Source organism: Crocodylus siamensis, chromosome 2 (genome assembly GCF_052110815.1).
Source record: "Crocodylus siamensis isolate JL-2025a chromosome 2, ASM5211081v1, whole genome shotgun sequence".
In the NCBI taxonomy this organism is placed as follows: Eukaryota; Metazoa; Chordata; order Crocodylia; family Crocodylidae; genus Crocodylus; species Crocodylus siamensis.
This window is the reverse complement of record NC_143396.1, coordinates 27,933,843-27,959,106: the sequence shown is the minus strand read 5'-3', so window position 1 is coordinate 27,959,106 and position 25,264 is coordinate 27,933,843. Positions and strand designations below refer to the sequence as shown.

General features: G+C 41.7%; 1 protein-coding gene across 4 annotated transcripts in view; it reads left to right on the top strand.

Moving 5' to 3' along the window:
• The window catches only part of SLC2A9 (solute carrier family 2 member 9), a 220,531-nt gene that overhangs the window by 114,377 nt on the left and 80,890 nt on the right, over positions 1 to 25,264 (top strand). For all 4 annotated transcript variants that reach the window (XM_090035590.1, XM_090035591.1, XM_090035592.1 and 1 more), the window contains 2 exons: positions 7,388 to 7,520; positions 24,626 to 24,813. In XM_090035590.1, the coding sequence (XP_089891716.1) occupies positions 7,388 to 7,520; positions 24,626 to 24,813 (321 nt within the window). The remainder of the gene's footprint in view (positions 1 to 7,387; positions 7,521 to 24,625; positions 24,814 to 25,264) is intronic.

The following is a 25,264-nucleotide window of genomic DNA, read 5'->3' as shown; positions in this document are numbered from 1 at the left end:
GGAAAAATCTTAACATGTACACTTTTTGAAGAGGAACAAAATATAATCATTTCAATTTTCCTGTAGAAAAGGGTAAAGTCTTTAGTCTAAAGGGAAAACAATAGACTGGGCAGGTCTCTATGAACTATAAAAGTCATATGCATTAAAATTCACTGATGGAAGGTGAGGGTATCTTTATTATTGTCTTAGATGAGTAGTTTCACTGAAGTCTTTTTTTCCTCCCTTCTCTAAGTTGTGGTAATAAAAAATAGGATAATTCCCCTGTAGAGGAAACACAGGAAGATCAGAGTTTTGTATGGTAAAATCGATTTTTTTTCTATAATTCTGTCATGGTATGATATTTACTGTAAAGTCTGTGTTGGCTTTTTCAAGGGGAAAAAATGTGAATTTCAAATCCTCAAGAGTATGGGAAGTTTAGTAAAGAGCAAATGTCTATTGTAGACAAACTCCCTAAACAGGTAGAATATTAATAATGATAATGGACTAAAGCAATTATTTTTTGTCCTTTGCACAAGTGTCCTTGGTGTTAAGGGAAAAAAAGTAAAAGAAATGCAAGGTGCCAATCAAAAATAAGATTTTATTTTAGATACTTCTAGTACAGGCTAAATGAAATTAGGAAGGGTTTTAGGGGACTGTTATTTTTTCAATATTTTGGGAAACGAATGGACATTCTGTTTACTAACACCAATACGTTTTTAATGATTCAGAATAAAGGAAACACGTGGTTCTGCCCACAGAGCTAAACAACTAATCACGAGGGTTGTTTTTAATATATTCTTTTGTCTTATAAACAACGTCATTGCATTAGCAGATGATATTCTATACTCATGGTTTCCTTACAGCAATTAAAATGACAGCCCCATTTCATTTTCCACTTTAGCAACTAGACTATTGCCCTTCTACCAGAGATGGATGGCTAGCATCTCCTGATGCTTCTCATAAAAATTAGACCCTCTCTTCAAATTGCTCTCTGCCTACATGCTTCCGAGAGAAAAAAATGGACCTTGCCACTCCTATAGCACTTAGCAGGTTGAAAATAATGAACAGAGAAAGAAGGTAGATGCTTTGGAAAACCCTGCTCCCACTCCCTTCCTTCAATGGAAGACTGAAAAAAAATCATTTAGAAATGATACTCTGATTCCTTATGAGAATTTCTTGAATGGAAGCCATGATTCCATTTTCTTCCATAAAAGTCACGACTGGATAATATTTCTTGTAATGCTCTTCAGTCTCCCTTATTAGTAATCCCATCACAGTAGTGCACCATGAGAGATGTATTCCTGTGGCCCATATAGGAATATGACCCATTGAGGAAAATAAAGGCATACAATTCTGAATTTTGGCTGAAAACCAAGAAGTTTTCAGGTTTTAGATGTTCAAGTTTTCCTCAAAAATTCAAAATGTTCCTTGGACAGCAGTCAAATGTCATGAAAAATATGTTCCATCAGAAAGTTAATTTTTTCATAGCAAGAGATGGTTTTGAGAGAACTTTCAGTGAGCCTTACTGAGAGATGGTGAGTTGGTTCGTGACCCATCTTGATGGAAAAGTAAATCCCAGAGTATAGCGTGAAGCCTTTACGATGTAACCATGCAAGATGCCAAACATTCTACCCTGTTAAGTGCTTTAAGTAAAGCACTTAAAAATGTTTGACATTTGAGCATGAGATTAGCAATCTGTTCACACCTTTCCGAGTCATGTCTCAAATTTGAAATGAAATGGACTTGCCAGTGATGGGACAGTGTGGAAGTGCTGACATGTGAGAGCTACTAAGATTTTTCTCCCTAGCTTTAATGAAAAATTTGGAAATAAGATATTTTAGGCATAGAAAGAGAGCAGAATTGGCTGTGTTGCAAATCATGTTCTTGCTTTTTTTGCCATATACCTAAATAGTTTAGAATCATGGGACATGTCTACATATGTATTTATGCATGACTAAACTTATTGTGCCTTTTCTTAAGGTGCCTTAAGACAATTTAAATGCATGCGGACACACTGATGCACATTGAGGCACGTTACATTTAGGCATGAATAGCTAAGTCACATTAGTGCATGTGTAGATGCACTATGCACATTAACACAGCTACATGTGCGCTAACGTGACTTGGCTATTTAGGCTTACATAGCTTTAAATCGCCATTTTTAAGCGTATTAAGGGTATGCACATGTAGACACATGCTCTTAATGCACCTTAAAATGGCAATTTTAGGTCAAGCCTGCTTAAAAGAGGCATGTGTAGACACTCCCTTAGAGAAGTAGGGCTTGAGGGGACTTTTATAGGTTATCTAGTCCAACTTCCTGCCTGAGGCAGAATCATCCCTTTCCAAATGATCCATACTAATCCATTATCTAACACCTTAGCAAAACTACACAGTCAACCCTGACACGACACAAGACATAACACCTTAATCTTCCACATGTAAGCAGGGGGACCATGGCAACCAAAGTCCTGCTGCTGCAAAGATTGTTAGAAATATGCTGAAGAGGGTCACGGCCCCCGCTACAGAGGAAAGCAAAAAAACACGTGGTCTATACTAATCTGATGATAGGGTAAAATTCCTTCCCAAGAAAGGAATTCCTTCCCCAAATATGGCAAACTTCCTTCCCAAAATATTGCAATCAGTCTGACCCTGAATAGAGGGTAAAGACCCTATAGTCAAGAACCTCTTGTTTTAAGTCGCAGCAGAAGCACTGGCACACCCCATTCAAAGTCTCCAGTCTTGTCTGCAGCCAACACCCAATGCCTCTGAGGAAGGGTTAAAAAAAACAACCCTGATACACATAGCAGCAGGAGGGTAAAAGTCCCCTCCCAGCCCCATATGGAAACCAGCAATTCCCAGAAACATGGCGAAAAACATAATAGAACATAGGCATAGCTGTGCCTAGATCATCCCTGGCCAGTTGCTGTCCAGCCTCCCCTTGAACACCTCCAATGATGGAGATGCAAAAACTCCCCTAACTTGTCTGTTCACTTGCCTCACTGTTTAAACAGTGAAGAATTTTTTCTTGATATCCAGTCTAAGCCTACGTTGCTGCAACTTCCAGACAAGTCTGTGCCCTGCTCTCTGCAGCAAGAGAGAAAAAATGTTTTACTACTTCTTTATGGCAACTTTCAAGTATTTGAAGACATGCTGTCATGTCCCCTCTTAAGCACCTTTTTCACAAGCTGAACATGATCACCTCCTTCAACCTATCCTCATATAACTTGCCTTGCAAGCACTTTGTCATTTTTGTCACCCACCTCTCTAACTTGTCCATACTCTTTTTAAAATGTAGAGCCTAAAACAGCACTGAATACTCTAAATGAGGCCTAACAAATGCTGAGTAGAGAGACACTATCACCTCCTGTCTCGTTCCTCAGAGGCAAACTCAAATTTTCCTGTTACACTTTCTGTAAACTATTGTAATCCTTTTCATGAAATAGTATTTTCCCCAGGTTTGCTGTCTCTTTCTAGGTTTAAACAAAAAACATATTGAGTGTTATGACCAAAGTTAATCAAATGTCAAAGATAATGTTGAAAGTAATTTTAAATCTAATACACAAATATGTATGCTAGCTCTCATAATATGGATGCAGATTATGCATGAAAGAACCGGGTTTCCCTTAGAGTGAATGCACCCACAATGCACATAATGTGTCTACAAAGATATGATTTTAGTATAGAAGAACTGGGGTTGGTGAACAAAATTTCCACTTTGCTCTGATAATATACTTCTGGTAAGTTTTTTTATAAGCAGCAGTATGAATTCCTGGTTGAATTGCATGAATTCCTGGTATTGATAGAAATTAGGTCTTTCTAGGTCACCCTGTTTATCTCTCTGCCAGTATAAGGCATCTTCCATATAGCAGTCCCTGTGTAGATTGTCATGTTCTAAATGCTTTGTCATGTTGAATTTTAAGTGATTCAACGGATTGGACACTTCTCCTGTGACACTATTCCAATCTGACAGATTTCACCGTTAGGATATATTTTTCCTTGATAGCCATCTTACATTTTCTGTTGCTAAAATTCAGTCTGTTATTACTAAATTATAGTCCACAAACCTTATATGGCCTTCTATACTTCTGCTCTTACATCAGGGTCAAGAAAAAAACAGAGATTATAACACTGGATCAGATATCAGTCCATCTGATACAGTGTCCTGTCTGTGACAGAGGCCAGAAACTTCAGAAGGAGATGTATGAAACCCATAGTAAGCAGATGTGGAATACATTGCCCTCATAGAAGGTCTCATCCTACTTTCCGGTAGTTAAAGTATGGCTTATGTCCTGATGAACTACAGTTTAATATCCCTTCCAAAATTTTAACATTAATTATGATAACTGATTAATCCAGGGGTTTTCAACCTTTTTAAAGAAATGTACCCTTTCTGGTGGTGGTGGCTGGATGGGGGGGTGGGGCTTGCACGCTGCCACCACCACTGCCACTGCAGCCAGATTTCCCACAGCCAGTTACACGTGCAGCTCCGCAGGCTGCTGGTAGGCCTTGCACCCGGCCAATTGCACGCTGCCCATCAACAACCCACAGAGCTGCATGTGCAACCAGCTGTGGGAAAGCGGAGGTGTCCGGCCGGCTGGGTGGCACCTGTGTGACTTGCGAAGGGACACTGCAGCCCTTGTCCTCCCCCTGCCCTCTCCCCAGCCCTGTTCCTGGGAGGCAGCGGCACGGGGTAATGGGTGGTGGCAATCCATCCCTGCCTGCCCACGTGTACCCTCTAGGCCAGGGGAGGGCAATTATTTTGGGTGGAGGGCCACTTACTGAGTTTTAGCAAGCCATTGAGGACTGTATGACAAATACTTATTTTTTACATTTTGTAGGAGCCCCATGGGCCAGATAGAATGGCCTGGTGGACCGCATCTGGCCCATAGGCTGCATTTTGCCCACCCTTGCTCTAGGACCTTTCCAAGTACCTCTAGGGGTATGCGTACCCCTGGTTGACAACCCATGGATTAATCCTTGAAATATCCAGCTTTCCTTCTTTCAGTCTGTCTGTCTGTCTCTCTCACTCTGTTTCTTCCTCTCATTCTTTTTCTCTTTCTAGGAAGTTAGCTAAATTCTTGGCCTTGGTGATTTCCTGTAGCCAAGATCTCAATGTATAGCATGAAGGTGCTCAGAAGCTACTGCAATGGAAGGAAAATGTTAATATATTTGTATTATTTTAGTTTTTGTTTTCAACTGCAATTTAATAGAAGACTTTATTCTGGTATATTATTGTTCTTGTTTGCTTTAGGGGAATCTTTAATGAAATTCACTGAAACCCTTGTAAAAATGTCTTAAAATAACCAATTTGTATTTGTTATTTGATTGTAACAATTATACTTTAATAATTACAACTGTTTAATGCTCTTAGGCTGTCAGTTCATAGTAATTTGTGTAGCATCCTATGTCATTATAAGTCTTATTGTTAAGGAAAGTCCATATTAAAATAGTATACAATAGCTTTTCAAACTCCTGGTGAAAATCATGCATGCATAATGCAGTGTACATATTTCAGTAAAATCATACTCTTAGAATTAAGGCACTTTTCTAATCCACTCTTCCCAAGAGTTATAAATAAACTAGGAAATGGAATATAGATGTAAAATACTGAATTAAATTTCTGTCTGAGGAGAAAAATGATGTTTGAGAGACGAAAGAAAAACAATCCTTAATCCATGTTAAAGTTTTAAAAATAAAGGCACCTACTGAAAAATCAGAATAAATTATTTCATAGGGAGGGATATGGTAATTTTACTAATTATTTCTCCTGTTAATTAATGGTTTGAAATCAAAAAGCAAATAATAATAGCATTAGACATGTACTATTTGAACCACTTCTTTTAGAAATGAATTATTTTTAGAGTAAATTTATCTACACTATTAATTTTAAGAATAATATCCTGTATTTATATGTTTTTAATTAAAATAATCTAAAGTCTTAGTCCTAGTGTATCATTTTGCCCCAGATTTCTGTTTATATGGAGTGATCCCAAAATGTGACCCTGAGGCAGGTGAAGAGAAGAGCAAGCATTATAATTGGGGCAGGCTGGAATGCCAAGATGTTTTTTCCACAAAAAATCTTATTTGTTAAAACTGAAATGTCAGTTGAAATGTGCTAGTTTCAGCAAAATTTTCAGCGTAGGTCTCTGCTGAAATATATAAAATAAATTAAATAATAAATATTTTATAAATAATATATGATATTTTATATATAAATTATATATTTGTTTTTATAAATAATATGTAAAATATATTAATGTCAAATATTAATACATTAGTGTTAATGTAGTGATATTAGAATATATAGTTCATTATGTGATATTGATATATTAATATTAAGTGTATAATATATAATTTCAGTTAGAAACTAGACGGAAACCTACTCCAGAATCACCAGTAGTCCTGTGATTAAGCCATATATACTTGGGGTATGGGAGACCCAGTTCACATTTGGGTTCTCTCTAATTCAGGTCAGGCAGCAGAACTCCCTCACTGCTCTAGCCACCCGCTGATTGACTGTTATGGTTTGGTTTCTTCTGTCTCTCTCTTTTCTGAAAAAAGGTTCATATTTTCTCTTTGCAAAACAGGAAAGCTTTCAAAATCATGAGCGTTTTGACAGGCAGGGGAAATAATTTCCCACTTACCTCTAATGATCAATTATGTTTTTGCTCTCTACTGGGTGGAATTGGGACTGCTAAATTGTATTATAGGTCGTGTACTGCAAAGGCGATGTATTTTTTAGTTAAAACAGTAGAGGTTAGGGTGAAATCTGAAGTCTACTGAAGTCAAAACTCTTGATGTTTTGACAAAGGAAAATCTGAGTTTCATATATACTGTCAGTGAATTTTTGAATCATTACTGTATGCCTCATAGTGGCAAGCATGAAATCCTGATCAGCCACAGATTTGCTCTAGTTAGTATTATCTTAATTTTACATGTGGCATAGGAATGATGTGATTGAGACCATTGTCATAACTCCAGCATAGAAATATCCTATTGCCTGCCTCAAGTTTGATTACTAGAAATATAGAAAATATGCTTTAAAATGTTTTTCCCAAATATAATTTATATAATTTTCTGAGGTGTGAAGTGTATTAGGTGGTCCAAAATATTTTTTTAAAGACTTGGATGTGACTGATATACAGCAGCCATTGAAGTATTGCATAGCCACTATGATTGTACTTCTTTCTAAACTAATGAGTGGCATTGTGATTGGGTCTGTCTGTGGCCCATTTAATTCAATATTAAGAGGCTGTCTAATAATCCATGATGAAATTGAACAGGAAGAAATATTAAACTGTCTACTTAACCTGTTTAGATCAGAAGAGACAGCTTTTGCCTCAAAGCTGTTTTTCTTCTTTGTTTCACTATGGAAAAACTTTACTATCACATTTGCATCTGTTTGTAGGAATCTCTGTGGCCTTACTTATTTGGAGTGATTATTGTTCCTTCAGTGATCCAAGTTGGGATTTTGCCTTTCCTTCCTGAAAGTCCTCGCTATCTCTTACTTGAAAGGCATGACATACACAAAGCAGAAAAAGGTATGGTTTATATATTTTTCTCCCTATAGCGTTTATTTTTATATGAAAATGGCATACACTGGCAATGAATACATGCTTTTCCATAGCTTAATTGATAAATATTATGACAGCAAACAGTCCTTTTATGCTTATTCTCTCTTCCCATTATCTTTTTATGCAGTGAATTGGCTGCAAGCTTGCTTTATACCTGAAATTCCTTAGTTTTCTATGGAATAAGTACAGCATGGTCAGTGGTGTTAAAAGTTTTCCCAAACTACCCTTGTGTCTTCACTTGGCAGGATTTATCTAGAGGGATGAAAGATTAGTTCATTTTCCACAGACACTCATTATATACATGCTCAGCCTCACTGCTAAAGAGGTCACCAAATATGAAGCTTTTCTGTAGTAACTGAATTAAAGCTATATGCTTATGTATTTGAATAGGCTTTAGATAGTAAGCCCACTTTAAATTTAGGCCACATTCATTTAGGATGAGACGCTCCAATACACCCTTGTCTTCCTGAGCCATCCATCCATATGCTGCAAGCGCTCTTGAGATCTGTTGGCTGTGCAGGACAGTTTCATTGCTGCATTCCCAGGTTCAGCATGTGCACGTGGAAGCAGGTTGGTGTGGCATGCCTGAGAATATTCCCTCCTGAAACACTGGGCATGGCTCTAATTGATTATTGATTTCAATTAAAGCTGTGGAGTGTCTAAGTATTGGCATGAGAGCCTGATTTTTAGGTTCTTGTGTCTGAAGCCTTGGTCAGGATCTCTGAGGGTGCATATAAATGTTGCATTTTTACAAGTGGAATTGCAGTTCTTCCAGGAGAAGCCGTAGGTGTACAGCAAGTTTTCTATTGGAACAAAAAGGGCAGGTTCCATAAAAAAATCATTCCACTCCAGTGAGGTAGAAGTACCCCAGTAGAGTTTCTACTGGGAAAATGAATGCTTACGCACATACCGATAGGAGCCACCATGCTGCCCTCTGCTATCCCAGCATGCTTTGCTCTGTCCGTCCCTCCCCTGCCCTCCAGGGAGACAGTCCATCACTCAGGCTGGATTCCACTATTCCAGCCAAGCATAAAACAAACTACTCCTCCTGTCTCCTTTGGGGCCAAAAACCCCAGCCTCTTTCACCAGACCTGCACTGTACTCCAGAGGTGCAGGGAGATGATGTTGATGCAACTGTGTGCCTGTAGCAAGTTTGGTGCCCCAGGGTTCCCTTTTCCCTGGCTTGCCATGCCTTGATGTAATTAGTTAATTGTAAAAAGGGAGGCTGCCAGAGCAAGCCTTCATCTGTCCATCAGCCAACAGGTCCCTCCAGACTCTGCTGGTCCCAGTCCTGCCCCACAAGCACTAGGTGGGCCTTCCTGGCCTGTCCATGCCCCCCCAGGGCACCTGTTGCCTTAAGGGCTATTTGTGGCTTCCTTCTGCCCCTATAGCCACACCCATGCTTCACAGATGTCCCCAGTTATCATTTTGAGGCAAAAGCTGTCTCTTGTTGGACCCCTCTCAGCCTAGGTTTCCTGTGCCAGACCGGGCTTCCAGGCTTCAGCCTCTGTCTTGCCTCCCCTCCCCTTGAGCTGTGAGTCCCTGATCCAGGTCTCACCCCTCTTGGGCTGTGGACCCCTGGCTCTGATTTAACACCTCTTGGGCTGTGAGCCCATAGCCCAGATCTCATCCCTCTCTGGCTGTGGACTCCTAGCCATGATTTCACTTCTCTTGCCTCTGTGACTTTGGCCCTCGTTTTGTTTCTCATCTCCTTTCAGAACTCCATCAATGGTTGCACCCCCTCCCCTGCCCAGGACTGCATTCCACACTGATAGGCCCACACTGACAGGGTCCAGCTGGACCCTGATTAAAAAACTGTTTCCAGTGGCTGAGACCAGCCAGGCGACCCCATGAACATGCATCCCTCCAGCTGCAAAAAACTAATAAAGGCTTTATTTCATCAGAATGCGAAGGCTACCTAGCAGAAACTGGCATTAGGGTTCCTTCTACCATGCCCCACCATGAGGATGGGAGGCAGATAGGAAGGTTAGGCTGGAGATGTGTGAAGAGACATAGTTACAGGAAGTGGTGGCTCAGTATACAGAGTCAGTTCAGCAACCATCTCCATGAATGTGCCCTGGCAAATGTGCAAGTTCTACAGTCATTGTTTATCATCCCAGCTGCCCAGGACAATCAGCTCCCACCAGGCCCTGCTCATCTCATGGAACCTGGAGTGCTAGTCGGTGGTCAGGAGTTGATCCCAGAGCATCCCAGACTGCATGGCTTTCAATACGGCCTCATTTTCCTTGGTCTCATAAAGTGATCAGCCAGACCCATAAGGCTTGGTGGCCATACACACCAGTAAGGAGCCTTGTGTGGGAGTGTATGCAAAGGAAGTAGCATCCCTTGGGTCACCTGAAGACAGCCACGACAAATCTTCTTAAGTTTCCAGTGAGAGGAATGCAAGAGGACAAGGAGGTAGTAGGCAGCACTGCTCCTGGGTCCCTCAGCTCCTGTGGGAGAAGTTAGTTCGACTAAGAACTAACAAGAGAAGCTTTTATCTTGAAGTCTCACTGCAGAAAGCGAGGGAGGGGGGACTGTGAACAGGAGTTTGCTGGGGAGCACGCACATGCCTGCCAATCAGGGCTGCCCTTTGCACTCGGCTGCTCTTGGTAGTTTCAGGAGCCAGAGGAACCCACAAAGCACAATGGGATGTGTGCATGGGAGCCCTTTGGCTGTGGCCCATTGGCAAGGTAGGTTGTTTGTGTAGCACTCACTAAACCCTCAAATGCTTGTACAATGCTCTACTGGGTGAGTTTTCCAACCAGAGAAACAAAACCACTAGACTTCCAGTGGTTCAGTAGAATGGTTGTACATACCCTGAACCAAGCTGGAATAGTTCTGCGGAGAGGTTTAAAACAAGCTGAGAGTTTTAAATAAGGTCTAAAAAAGAGCTTGACAAGTTAATTATGGATTAGGATATTGTAGTAACTTTCAAAACTGCATTATAAAGCATTGTTTTGAAAATGAATCACGTTCAGTGGCTATTTTCTTCTGAAGATGACTATAGGCACTATATTGGAAAAAATGTGTTACATGTGTGCTTTGTGTTGTTGTTAATCTGTGACTTAAAGAGCTGATTATTTCACAGTTATTACATTCCCGTTTCCATGGTGATTAAAATAGAATTTTGCGGCTATCATAATTTGGGTTGTCAAAGGGAAGAATCCTTGGCTTTCTGCTCAAGACTGTAGGTTTGCTGTTTTTAAACACATTGGTTCATTTGTAAAATACCTGCACATGGATTCTTGCATTCCTTTTAGCTGGGTTGAGCTCTTGTACCAAATCAGGACATTTTAGAATTAACAGAACACATGACTATCTGGAGACATCATCTAAATGTAGTAAGTAATTTACAGCCAACTCAAGAGCTAATTTTCTTTCTGGCATGAGTACTATTCTATACATTGTTTTCCTTTTTATGTATGATATCCTGCCACTATAGTAATATTTTCCATCAGTGCATTTAATGATGCGACTAACAACTGTCATGAATGGTTAATCCTCTCTTTCATCTTCTTCCTAGAGACAGATGTGTGTATGTGCAGAGGACAGTGTATTGTTTTGATAGTGTTCTGGATTTGGATGTTTTTAGTATATGTTGTGTTGTGTCACGCTGTTAGACCTGGGCAAAACTCTCCGCATTTTCTTTGATGCAGTTTTATGAGTAGTAAACAGAGTAGTAAGCGGAGAGAAAATGCATAAAAAAATGCAAACCAAACGGGGCCATTCCTTGGCCTGGCTTTTGATGAGAATGATTTCCCAGAGCTGAAATTCACTACTTTGTAGAGGGTGAATTAAGAGCTATGCACGTGCATGAAGCAGGTAAATAATGCCTAGACCCATGCTGGCACTCTGTCCAGATTCTGACCCCAAAATCTGACACCTGATCACTTCCCAGTTGTTAGTTACACTTTGGAGCTGCCTCTGCCTTCATATTAACACCTAAAAATATAAAACTATAATTCATCATCTAGCTTAGCAGTTTCTGTCCTTTAGGACTCTACTGGATGCCGCAGACTCTTAAGGCTATATTGTAGACTGTTACAAAAGACCTGTGTGACCCATCATGTTCATAAGATGTTCATAGTGACTGTGTTTTCTCATGTAGAACAAGGGTTGAATTTGGTAATTCTGCTGCTTTAAAAGGAAAACAAAACTGTAGATTCCCAAGACCAGAACATACTAGACAAAATTTGATGCAAATTTAACAGAAAGATTCTTTAACAAGCTGGCATAAAGTTTGGGCTTTATTTAATTGCAATGATCAGTGCTTATAATGGCTCAACAGCACTTTTTACATACGTATTCTGAGAACGAGTTTATTGGTAATCTGGCAATAAAGGATGTGGTTGGCAAAATAAAGGAAGATTTTGAAGTGGAAGGCAAACCTGTAATCATAAAAGCAGTGATATCAACACCCAGTTGCCAATGACTTAGTAGTTGAAATAAGTTTTAGTAACCAACTTACTGGAAATAGCTTTCTTGAGTCAAAAAAGTGATAGATGGGCAGTCAAAGAGACTACACTTTTAAATTTAGAAGCTTTTCTAATGCAGGAGTCTTATACCATTAAATCTTATAAAATGGAGAATATCATTATGCCCATTTATAAATCCATGGTGTGTCCATACCTTGAATACTGTGCCCAGTTCTGGTCCCCATATCTCAAAAATGTAGAGAAGGCACAGAGAAGGGCAACAAAGATGAACAGTGGCGTTGGGGGACTTTCATATGAAGCCATCCAAAGAGGTTACATCTGTTCAGTTTAGAAAAGAGATTCTTGAGGGGGACATGATAAGAGTTTACAAAATACTTATGGTGAAGAGAATGTCATTAAGGATTTAGTAATCGCTTCTCGGCCTCTTGAAGGCTCAGATGGAGTGAAAACATTTACTGTCTCTCTCAATACAAGAACTAGGGGTCACAACATGAACCTAGTATGTAGTAAGTTTAAAACTAACAAAAGGAAGTTCTTTTTCACACAGCGTGGATTTAAAGTCTGGAACTCACTGCCAAAAGATGTTGTGGTTGCTGACAGCTTAGCCAGACTCAGAAAGGGATTGGACAAAACCCTGGTTGTACCCTGTTGACTGTTCTTTTCAGCATCCTCTCTCTGTCACTGTGATGTTTCACATGCAAGATGGACCAATGGCCTGACCCAGTAAATGGAAGTTCTTATGTTCTTATACAATCTTATCTTCACAGAATATATTAACTTCAGAAATGTATGTTGAAAGCCTTTTTCCTACTAAATCAAGTCATCCTATATAATGTTATAAGTTTTGCTGTGGATTTTGTCTCATCATAGTATTATGTAAAAGCTGGTCTGTGAAAGAGATGAAGTATTTAAGACATTTGAATGCATAAGTCTTTGGAAAATACATTTTAAAAGGCTATTTTAAAGTTTATAACAAGGAGGATAAAGTGAATCTTCCAGATTATTTTACAGTAGCATAAATCCAAAAGGATAATGTAGACAATGGGATCAACTAGTTCTACCCCGCCATTTTTCTGCCTTTCCTTGTACCCTTTCTTTTTATGCTGTTGTGAACCAATAACCACGTAAGGACAGTTGGTCCAATTATCTCCTCTGATGTCAGTATAAATGTAGACTGACATCTCTGAGTATAGCAGGACAGTTCAAATGCAGGATAGGTAACAGGATATGGAAAGATCTGATCAATAGATATCAAGGAAAAACAGAAAAGAGTAGAACAATAAGATATTGTGTGCAAATAGAAGCCACAGAAAAGTGAGCCATAAAAAAGCATAAACTTAATACAAAATATAAGATACTGCTTTGATTTCTCTTCATAACAGTCAGATATTATAAGAGAGGTGGGCAATTATTTCAGCTGGATGGCTGCTTAAAGAGTCTTGGTGACCTGTCAAGGGCTGTATGAGTAGTCCTGCCCCTTAGCAGTTGCCTTGCCTGCCTGATTGCTATCTTGGGGTCAGAAGTCCTACCCCAACCCCTGACCTTTGCCACTGGAAGTCCTTCCCCTTGCTCTCTGGAAATACTCCTTTTGGGAGGGAAGGTTGCCATCTTAGAACCAGAAAAAAACCCAAATCATATGCTAAAGGTCAAACACCTACTATAATATATTTTAATTTTATTACAGAAAATATTTTGTCATGATTTGTGTTTGCATAGTATATATAGAGGTAGTTACATAATAATTCAAAAATAAATTCTTAGTTTTGTATATGGTGTGGTGTGTGCATGGTGGGGGGGGTGTGGTGGGATGTGGGTGTGTGAGGGGTTGAGGGTGTGGCTGTTGTGTGGGGGGTAGTGGTGGCAGGGTGTGGGTGTGCAAGGGAAGGTGCAGGGGTGTGGGAACCCTCTACACTCCCCCCACGGTGCATCAGCAGACACAGTGCTCAGTGCACAGGTGCCCAGTGGGGCGCAGCTCCGGCTAGCACTGCACTTCGCAATGAGGGGTGCACTCTCCCTTGGGCTGCCTGTATCACTGGCCCTCCCTGCTACTTGTGCACAGCCCCTGCGCTCCCTGGGCACGGGAGGGAAGCCCTACATGTTAGAGCCAGCTGGCTTCCCTGCTGGGACTGTCCAGCACAGGAGAGAAACTTCAGGCACTGAAATGTGTGTTGCCTTCCCCACAGGAGCTGTGCTGCAGGGGAAGGAAGTCCTAGGCTTGGAAGGCCAGCTGCGTGAATTCAGCTTGGCCTGGGGACTTGGCACTCACCAGCCCCCTTTTACTCCCCTGACCCTGGCCAGGATGGGAATGCATAGCCTCCAATGTCTCAGCAGCCCCCCTACTGTCTTCCATGATTTCTGCACCACCCCCCCGACTGATCCCAGCCCCCCAGTAGACTCATTAGAGCAGGCAAACATAGGACCATTTGCCTGGGGTTGGCTAGGGAGCTCCCTGTGTTCTCCCACAACCCACAATTCGTTAACAGATGAGGGAGTCTTTATTTTTTTCTTTTCTTTTATTTCATTTCCAGTAAAAATGCTTTAAATTAACCTTGACATAAAATGCTGTACATAGCCATACAGGATTTTAAAAGAAACCAAGGAGGCCTGTGGAGGGATGCCACAGCCTCCATACTTCTCTGCCTCCCATCTCTGGGCTGCTTCATGCTGCAATCCCCCTCTCTCCCACCTGTTCACTAAGACTAGGGAAAAAGCCTATGGGTGTAGACACATATCTTAAGTCTACTTACAATAAGCCAAGTTAACTAAATTGACTTAAGCAACATTAGAGCATACGTATGTGCAGCTCCTTGACGTGGTGGCAGTCTCAAAGGTGTATTATCTTGCACTGCATTTAAGTAGACTCTGCTGCACATATATGTGTACTCTCTGACGGTTAAGTCAACTTAAAAAAATTAAGTTGACTCAACTGTTAGAAAGTTAGTACATAGGTACACACCCAGTGTGTCCTAGCTCCTGACCTGCTTACCAGACCTCTACTGTCAAATCAGAGCTGTGCAGCTAAGAAACAGTATTAACCTTCAACATGTGAGTGCTCACAACATGTTCTAACTTTAATCCTGCTTAACATTCCACAGATTTATTATGGTCTAGGTGTAATGGGTATCTATGAATGTGTGATACGTCCCTAAGCATGCTTTCACAAATTGGGAAAAAAGGAGGCCTTGCCAAATCATAGATTTCGATATAGTTGTAAGAGCATATCATATAAATGAGTAAAGGAATTAAATGGGCATCCCAGCTTGCAAAAGAAAAATAATATTGCTGCATGTTAAATGTCAAATAACTTTCTGTATCATGTCACAATAGCACCTGCTGGTAACATGTGAAAGCTGATTCTCTAACAGTATCAGTCATACATTAAAACACCCACAGCTATCAAAGGAGCATTACAAGCAAGTACTTTCAGAGTAGGACAAAAATTCTTCTGTGCTTTAGCCTGCTCAGTATGCTTTGTAAGAATTATAACAATAAGTGGATTTTAAAAGGAGGGTTTTGAGCTGATTTTGTTTAATATGCTGAAGAAACTTGGATGGCAAAAATCTTTAAGCCAAATTATATGATGAGAAATGGCTGCAAATCAGATGACATAAATGGAGTTACAATTTGCTCTGGGTTTAGGCAATATTATTTTTTACCTTTTCGTTGCTTGTGCTTCATCATATTTCACTGAAGGCTTTCTAAATTTTTGTTACTATAAAATAAAGTATTGTATGGCTGTTGTTTAGAGTTGTATATGGAAACTTCTTAATGAAACTAGTAAACCATATTGGCTGGGGTGCAAACGTGGAAGCATGAGGCCATGTTTGTCCATGTGTGTGCAAGGAGCATTGAATGAGTCGGCTCTCTTAGTTTTCACCGTAAGTATAGTTAGTAAATCCAAATAAAAAGATCTCAAATTTATTTTTAATCTTTGCCCAGTTTTTTTTGTGTATTAATTATTCTCTGCTCCTTCAAATGATTAATTTCTTGCTACAAGTTTAATTGTTATGTAAATCCGATTTAACAAAGTCCGTCCAAATTATTCTTTTGGTTACTGGTTAATGGCATCATTACATTCCAGATTCAAAAGCTGTGAAATTGGATGAATTTCTGTGGAATTTGCTGTACAGTCAGAGTCCTTAATGAATACATAATGATGAATCCTGTATGTCTGGTATCACATTTAAGAGGAACTAAATATTAAACAAAATGTATTTAAGAATAATTCGTTTAGATTTTGCACATAGCACCTTCCCTCCAAGAGGTACAAAATATTCTAATATTATAAAAGCTGTAGTCTGTCTGTTTGTCTGTCCATAATGCTTTATTTGCACTCTGATTGGTTGATGGAAACAACCAATCAGAGTGCAAATACAGCATTCAGACAAGAGGTAGTGGCATGGTGGAGCGCTGCCATGATGGTGGGGACACAGGGGACCCTGCCTTGCTCCCTGGAGGTGGCCCCCCATCATTCACAGGGAAGGGAGGCAGGTGAAAGTGGGCCGGGCAGACAGGAGAAGAAGCAAGCCTGTCCCCAAAAACAGCAGCAGAGTGGGGGGCGCAGGGCTTAGCCCCACAATGGTGTGGGGGCAGGCCCTGTCAAAATGGAAACAAGTGGGAGGGGGCCGCCGGGCCTGGCCCTGCCCTGCAATGGCAGCAAGGTGGGGAGGGACCAGCACAGCCCTGAAGTTGAGCAGGGGAGAGGAGGGGGGCCGGACACAGGCTTCTGTCCCTGCCTGCCCCGCCACCCCCATGTCTTTCTTGATGGGCAATTGTTATTTCACAAATACCAACGAAATAAAACTAGTCAGACAATAATAAAAACTTGGGCACTCATTATCTTTTGAAGATCTGAGCTTGTAACATCTGTACTGTTACCTCTGTTTCCCATTTCTTACTATGTTCCTTTTGTTTCTCCCTCAAAACTCTCTGCACCATCTCCCATCTGCTCTGCTGCACAACAGCATTCTCCTTCTCTAAAGTAATGGCTCTTTCCTCCACAACTGGGGAAATGTTTACAGCCAAGGTTTTCTGTGGGCAAAGTATTTAGCAATTTTGGCTATCTCTGTTTCTGCCAATCTGAACTGCCTCAATGGAGCATGTTTTTAAGAACTTAATTTGGGGTTCTGATTCATTGCACACAGGCCACTGATGCTATATCAAAAACTTTTTTTCTTCACTGAATTAATTCCACGGTCTCCCTCCAGGACAAGGGAGGACTCCGGGACTTCCCATTCCCAGTCAGGGGGATGGACCAAGGTGGTCCTAAGGCCTGCCGCACCAAGGCCCCTGCCCTGCCGGAGCTTAGCAACAGGTACGAAACTCTTGCAGCCCCAGCAGAGACTGCTGAGTTGCCAGCTCCCACAGGCAACACAGGCTTAACTGCAACTACTGCCCCCATTCTCCCCAAGACAAAACGTGTTTGTTGTGGGAGACTCCATCCTGAGGGGGACTGAGGAGGTAGTCTGCCTCCCCGACCCCTTAGCCTGGGAAGTCTGCTGCTTCCTGGGGGCCCACATCCGAGACATTGCAGAGAAGATCCCTAAGCTCCTCCAGCCCACAGACCACTATCCCATGCTCCTTATTCATGTGGGCACCAATGACACAGCTCGGAGTGTTCCCAGCCTGGTCATGAGGTGCTACAGGGATTTGGGAGCAGGGCTAAAAGGTCTGGGGGCACAGGTGGTGTTCTCTTCAATCCTCCCAGTCACGGAGTATGGGCTGAGGAGGAAGAGGAGGATCCAGGTAGTTAACCAAAGACTGCAGTGCTGGTGTCATCGAGAAGGCTTTGGCTTCCATGACCACAGCCTGCTCTTTGGCAAGACAGGTAATGAGCTGCTGGGAAGAGATGGCCTCCACCTCTCTCCACTGGGGAGGAGGCTTTTCTCAGCCAAACTGGCTGACCTGGTCCACTGGGCTTTAAACTAAGCCCACTGGGAGACGGGGGGGACTACCTCCTGTGCTGGCCCGCTGAGCAACCATTGCAAAGCCAGACGGCCAAAGCACTTAAGGGAGCCCACCCCTGCCTCAGCCCTGGTACAATCTGTGGGCAAGGAAAGAGCCCCCAAGGGGACACTTGCCTGCCTGTACCCAAATGCCAGGAGCTTGGGAAATGAACAGGAGGAACTCGTCCTCCTGCTTAATGCAAATAATTATGATGTCATAGGGATAACAGGGACCTGGTGGGACTCCACCCATTACTGGAGTATAGATGGCTATATCCTGTACAGGAGGGATCAAGTAGATAAAAGGGACAGGGGTGTAGCTCTCTATGTTAAGGAAAGCTACGCATCCCTGCAAGCTGATGTTGGCAACCAGGGTGGATGACTGGAGATGCTCTGAGTTAAAATCCGTGGGGAACATGGCACAGGAGACACAACAGTGGGAGTCTACTACAGACCTCCCACCCAAAGTCAAGAGCTTGACCAGGAGTTTGCCCGGGAACTGGCTGCAGCCGCATGCTCCACGACCATGGTTGTCGTGGGTGACTTCAGTTACCCAGACATCTCACGGGATGATCACTCAGCAAAATCCAAGCGGTCACAAAGCTTCCTCTTGTGCATGGATGACCTCTACCTGACTCAAGAAGTCTACAGGCCAATGCGAGGTAAAGCATTGCTCGACCTGGTACTAGCTACTGGGGATGACCTAATTGGCGACCTAGTGATCAATGGAAAGCTGGGCGACAGCAACTACAAGCTGATCACCTTCACCATCCACTGTAAAGCTGGCAAGTCAGTCAGCAACATGGAAGTCCTTGGCTTCAGGGAAACCGACTTAGACAAGCTCAGGAGGCTTTTCAGTGAGGCCCTAGGGGACCATGACCCCAGGGGGAGGGGAGTTCAGGAAGAGTGGTTACTTCTCAAGGGAGCGATCCTCAGTGCACAAACTATGTCTGTTCCATCTCAGAGGAAAGGCAACAAGAGGGCACAGCAACCCCCCCGGCTCTCTAGGGATCTAGCAGACCTCCTGAGGCTATAAAGAAAGGCTTACAAAGGATGGAGGATGGGATTCACCTCCAAGGAGGAATATTCTGCACTGGTCTGGTCCTGCAGGGAGCAAACCAGGAAAGCTAAGGCTCCAACTGAACTCCAAGTAGCTTTAAACATCAAGGACAATAAAAAGTCCTTTTTTAGATATGTGGGGAGCCGGAGAAAAAGCAAGGGCAACATTGGACCCCTGCTGAACCAGATGAGACAACTGATGCCCAGGAAAAAGCCAACCTATTAAATGGGTACTTTGCATCTATCTTTCATCAGTCCCATGGGACGCCCATGCCCACTATGGGACAGAGAGGTCTGGGTGAGAGAGATGCTCTGCCGTCCATTAATGCTGTCCTCATGAAGGAACACCTTGAGAGGCTGGATACCTTCAAGTCAGCCAGCCCTGACAATCTACACCTCAGGGTGCTCAAGGAACTGGCGAATATCATAGCCCAGCTTCTGGCATGGATCTTTGAAAACTCCTGGCACTCTGGTGTAGTGCCCGAAGACTGGAAGAAGGCCAGTGTGGTGCCTATCTTCAAGAAAGAGAGGAAAGTGGATCCGGCTAACTATAGGCCCATCAGCCTGACTTCTATCCTGGGGAAGATCTTAGAAAAGTTTATTAAAGAGGCCATCCTTAATGGATGGGCCAACACCAACATCCTAAGGGATAGCCAGCACGGGTTTGTTGCATGTAGGTCTTGCTTGACCAATCTCATTTCCTTCTACGACCAGGTGACCTATCACCTGGACAAGGGAGAAGAGATTGATGTCATATATCTTGACTTCAAAAAAGCCTTCGATCTGATATTCCATGATCACCTCTTGGCAAATCTGGCCAATTATGGCCTTGGGTCCACCACGATCCGCTGGCTGGGGAACTGGCTCCGTGGTCGGACCCAGAGGGTGGTAATTGACGGAAGTCATTTATCGTGGTGCCGTGTAACCAATGGGGTCCCCCAAGGCTCGGTCTTTGGACCCATATTGTTCAACATCTTCGTTAATGATGTGGATATTGGAAAAACACAGGCTCAGGGGTGACCTGATGGCCACCTATAAGTTTATCGGGGGTGACCACCAGTACCTGGGGAACATTTGTCCACGAGAGCCCTCCAAGGGATGATGAGGTCGAACGGTTATAAACTACTACAAGACTGTTTCAGGCTGGACATAAGGAGAATTTCTTTACTGTCTGAGCCCCCAAGGTCTGAAATAGCTTGCCATCGGAGGTGGTTCAAGCACCCACATTGAACATCTTCAGGAACAAATTGGATGCTTATCTTCTTGGGATCCTATGACCCCAGCTGACTTCCTGCCCTTTGGGCAGGGGGCTGGACTCGGTGATCTTCCGAGGTCCCTTCAAGCCCTAGTGTCTATGAAATCAATGAAAATTAATTAGAACCAGCTGTCTAGAATTTAAAGTTTCCATATGCTGTCACCTGATGAGGAATAGAAAAGTACTGAAAGGAGTGTATACGTGTCAGGTCAGGATGGGGGGAAGATGGGGAGGAGATGTGATATGGATAAAGGCCGAGTGAGAACAGCACAGCGGCCTTCAGGGTAAGTTTGTCAGGAGACAGCTTGAGAAAACTCACTCGGCTCTGCCAGATACCAAGATGAGTCACTGTCAGACTGCCAAGAGCCTGGTGCGGGGGGTCTGGTTGACCTGTATGTAATTTATCAGTATATAAAGCAGCCTGTTTTTTACTTTCGTTGAGCATCAGCTGCCTCTTGCTGTTCTCCCATGGCTATGCAAAATAAAGCACTTCTGTTAGCCAAACAGTGATCCTGTCTGAATTTCTACATCACCCCTAATCATTAGAGCCCTCCATTTCTTCTGAATGAGTGATATATCAGCATTTTGTGAGAAGCATCTCTGGCAAATTATCATCAAAGAGAGGTAAGAGACCCAGATAAACAAAATAAAAGATGGGAGACTCCCTTTTCAGCCATTATCCCCAACAGGAAAATGACCTGTAAATAAAATGTTTCATAGAGACATGACCAGTCACAGATGGAAAAGTAACTGTTCCAGTAAAGGTTAAGAGTCAAATGGCTTATCCTTTTTTTGAGAACAAAAATTGTTACTGCACTTGTGCCAACAGCACAAATTAAAAAATAAAGTTAATAAAATCAGACATAACATATATAATTGGTTGGGTAGTACACTCTCTCTGCTAGTTCAGGATCATTGCCTATCTTGGTGAGTTTAAATAATGTACATATCAGAGCTTCCTACCACAGCTCCTGGAAGAGTCCTCCTGTCTCTTCCTTATTCAAACAAACTTGAGAAACCCTAACAAGTTATGCTGATACATAAAGTTATATAGAAAGAGAAGGAAATTAGAAATGCAAGGGTAAGCGTTGAGTACAAAGAAAATTATTTTATGCTTTCCAAAACATTTAGTGTGGCTGGCTATGAACTGTGCATTAAAACAATTTGTTATAATTCAGTGATCTGTTGAAACTTCCAGTGTTTGTGAAGTTATCCTACTGGCAATTATATCTCTAGTTGTAACTGCAGGAGGGAAAGAAAAAAATTAATATTTTTTATCTATTTTGTAATTATCAATCATTTTTGTACTGGCATTTTTTACCTCCTCCTAGAAATATGGCACATCTCAATATGTAGATTGGACTGATTGTTTAATTTTCACTTGAATGCAACTGAGTTTTTGACCGTGCACCCTGCAGGGATGTTGCACATTCTGAGGACAGGAAAAATAAAGAAAATTGTGCATTGACCTGATTTACACTATAAAACAGATGCTTAAAACATTGGGACTGTTTAAAAGTAAAGCTCTTTGCTGTGTCATAAATTATTATTTTCTTGACTTGTTTTTCATAACTAATCTTCCTAATAATGAAGAAGATACTATAAAAATGGTAGCCAAATCTATCCATATTATATTTATATGGTAGATTTTAGAATTTGTCATACATATGTACCTCAAGTTCTACAAACACAAGTATTTAGAATGTCATTAATAGTAATTAAATGTTGACACAAGACAAAAACTCACCTGCTTGGCCTCAATCTCAAATAAGCTGGGACTCTGAGAAATCATTTACCTGAATGAATTGTAGTAGAAATGTGTGTTTAAATCTGGTCTGCGTTAAGGCAAGGGAAAAGCTGAGTTCCCCAGTAAATGATCTTCTCTTTGTAAAGGCCTGGCTACCAGCCTCCTTTCTTCTAAATGACACTTTAAGAAATTATCTCTTGTGTAAACCAGTTGTCAGAGCAATTAAGGATTTCAAATCATAGGGCTGGAAAGACCTCAATGGTCATCCAGTTCAGCTCCCCTGCACTAAAGCAGATTTTGCCTGATAGATCAAACCATTCCTGACAGATGCCTATCCAGCCTTTTCTTAAAATCCTCCGGTGAAGGAGAATCTATAATTTCCCAGGGCAGTTTGTTCTAATAGCTAGCTGCTCTGATATTTAGGAAGCTTTTTGTGAGGTTTTAATATCAATCTGCCTTTGAAAACCATTGTTTCTCATTCTATCCTAAGCAGCTGGGAAGAAGCTGCTTCAAAGATCTTTATGGCAATATATTAGACCTATAATCATGTCATCCCTCAATCTGCTTTTTCTCCTGATGAAGCAATTCAAGCTCCTTTAACCTTGCTTGATATGGTTTGCTTTTCAAACTCCTCCTCAGCTTTGTTACTCTTCTGTATTTTCTCCAGTTCAGATCCTTCTCAAAATGTGGCTCCAAAAACTGAACACAGTACTTCATTTCAGCTCCACACCCTAAAGCTAGTGACCAAAATTTAAAAAAATGACTAAGGATTTCAGGAGCCACCATCTTAAGGTTCCTGACCTGAGTAGCTTCATCTTCAGTCACCCCTGAAAGGTGTTTGCAATTAGGGCATGCAAAAATGAATTGCTAGTTGGGTCTGAAAAGTTTGGCTCATAACTTTAATACCACTGAGAATGTAATTGGTAGTCACTATAGATCTTGAATCATTGATATTATTTGGTACTCTTTTTTGCTTCTCACCCAGTTCTTTTTTTTCTTTGGTGTGCTAACGTGTCTTTATGCCACCATTTGGTGTATTTATTTACTAATAATGCTACAGTTCAGGAATGTCAGTCCTTAATGGATTTATGCCATTTGAAGAGCTGTTGGAGAGTATCCAGTCCATTGCTTCATTAAGCAATGAGTACTATTTGTAGTATAAAAGATTGGCTGTGAATGCTGAACGTTTTTAGATAATACTGGACACAGCTGTGGGTAAGCCAAAAATACTCTGGGCTTTTTAGTAAAATTAAAGCAGTTTTATCACTTTTCTTCTCAATAAAAAATCACCACTATTATTTCCTTTAAAAGGAGTAATTTTAAGAGGCCCACTGAGTAAAAAATTGTTTCTGAGACAGGCATCCCACAGTGTGCACGAGTGCCTGGTTGTAGGAACTTGCATAATGCATTTGTTTCTCTGTAGCAGAAATCATTCTAAGATTTTGAACATTTAAATACCAGTTATGAGGCCAAGCCCCAGGATGTGTCCTTGACATGTTAATGAAAATATCACCAATTTATACCACGTTCACTTTAGAAGTATGAGTTCTTTGAAAAGTGATTAACAGCTTCTAGCAATGGTGTGAGAGCACATTCACCATGAAAAGGTAGTGCAATAAATCCTCTGCTTGCACTTACATAAGGAAAGCGGTGTGTATCTGATATCCAGCACTCTGGTCATGAGAATTAGGAAAATACTGCTTGTTTTGGATAATTCTGTGTGATAGTGGCTAGCAATCTTTACAAGCCACGGGCTGGAACAACCTGGCTGTAGTCTGTCATGGGTGAGTAACAACACATCAGTGGCAGAAGGCGGCACGTGTTCCCAGGCCAGGAAGCTGGGAGCTGTGCTTGTGCTGCAATCACTTTCTTCACTCTGCAGCTTCCAGCCGGTGGGGAACTGAGCTTGGGCCAGAAATCCGGAAGCCGTGTCTGCATTGCCAAGTTGAGTTCAGAATCACCTCTGAAGCCTTGGTTACATTCCCACCCAGTTAGCACCCTCCACTGTTTTTGCACTTTTGTAACTGCGTGTAACATATTTTACTGGGGATTTTATATGAAACACTAAATAAGGAAGAAGACAGGGCAGAGTGGTACCTTATAGCCCAACTCATTCAAAAGGATAATCTAAACAATGGGATTTATAAGTTCTACCCTTTCATTTGTATGTCTTTATTTCTAGCCTTTCCTCTTATGCTGTTGTGAGGCATGAGTTTCCATAGGCTACAGTCTAGTTTGTCAGACGCTATAAATGATCATCTGACACATGAGGTAGAAAACATTAGAGCTCAACCTAGGTCACTTTGCAGCCAGACCAAGAATGCAGCATTGGGCCAGCAAATGGACAGAACCAGCACAAGGGCTCAGGCCAGCATGTGGTTGGATTTGGTATATAGGGTCAGGCTGGTGTGCTAAATCACACCCACAGACCAACTCCACACACTGACTCCATGAGAATCCAACCTACAGACTGACCCCAAACCACTTGTCAGCCCTATGGTGCCGAAAGGTTGGGTATTACTGGTCTACAGCCAAACTCTGTTACAGCCATATCTGCCTGTAAAGCTTTTTTTGTTTTGCATAAGCTATTAAATGGCTTTCTAATGCACATGACTATATATTTGCAGCATTTCGGACCTTCCTTGGAAAAGCCGATGTGTCTTATGAGGTAGAAGAAGTGTTAGCGGAAAGTCGACTACACAGAAACGTTCAGTTAGTGTCCGTCCTGCAGCTTCTGAGAAACCGCTCTGTGCGCTGGCAGATCATTACCGTGGTCGTCACCATGGGCTGCTACCAACTATGTGGGCTTAATGCTGTAAGTGTACTTTCTCCATACACAACCTGCTAACGGGTTGACCTGTATTCTTGTTATATAGCCTCCTATTTTGACAATCTTTGTTTCATTTTTCTGCTGTTCCTAATTTTTAATTATTTTTGGTGCACTAGTTCTGGAGAGCCCCAACAGAGACCAAGCTTACACCAGACTGAATACTAGAGACTGTCCAGTTACCTTAATTTCAGTGGAGTAAATGGTCTGGGGGGAGGGGGGATGGAGGGGGCAAAGATATTAACAGTTCTCTGTACAACAGGAAAACATGTTTGGCATTTTGAGTACAGAGACCTCAGCCTGTGCTACCACAAAAATGTTCCTTATTAAAGATAGAGGAAAAGAAGAAAAATAATTAAAACATTTGAAATTTACAGTATTAAATAAGCCTTTTGGTTTCCTTCAATTTGTTTTTTTTGAAGAAAATTCCCTGTTTGGC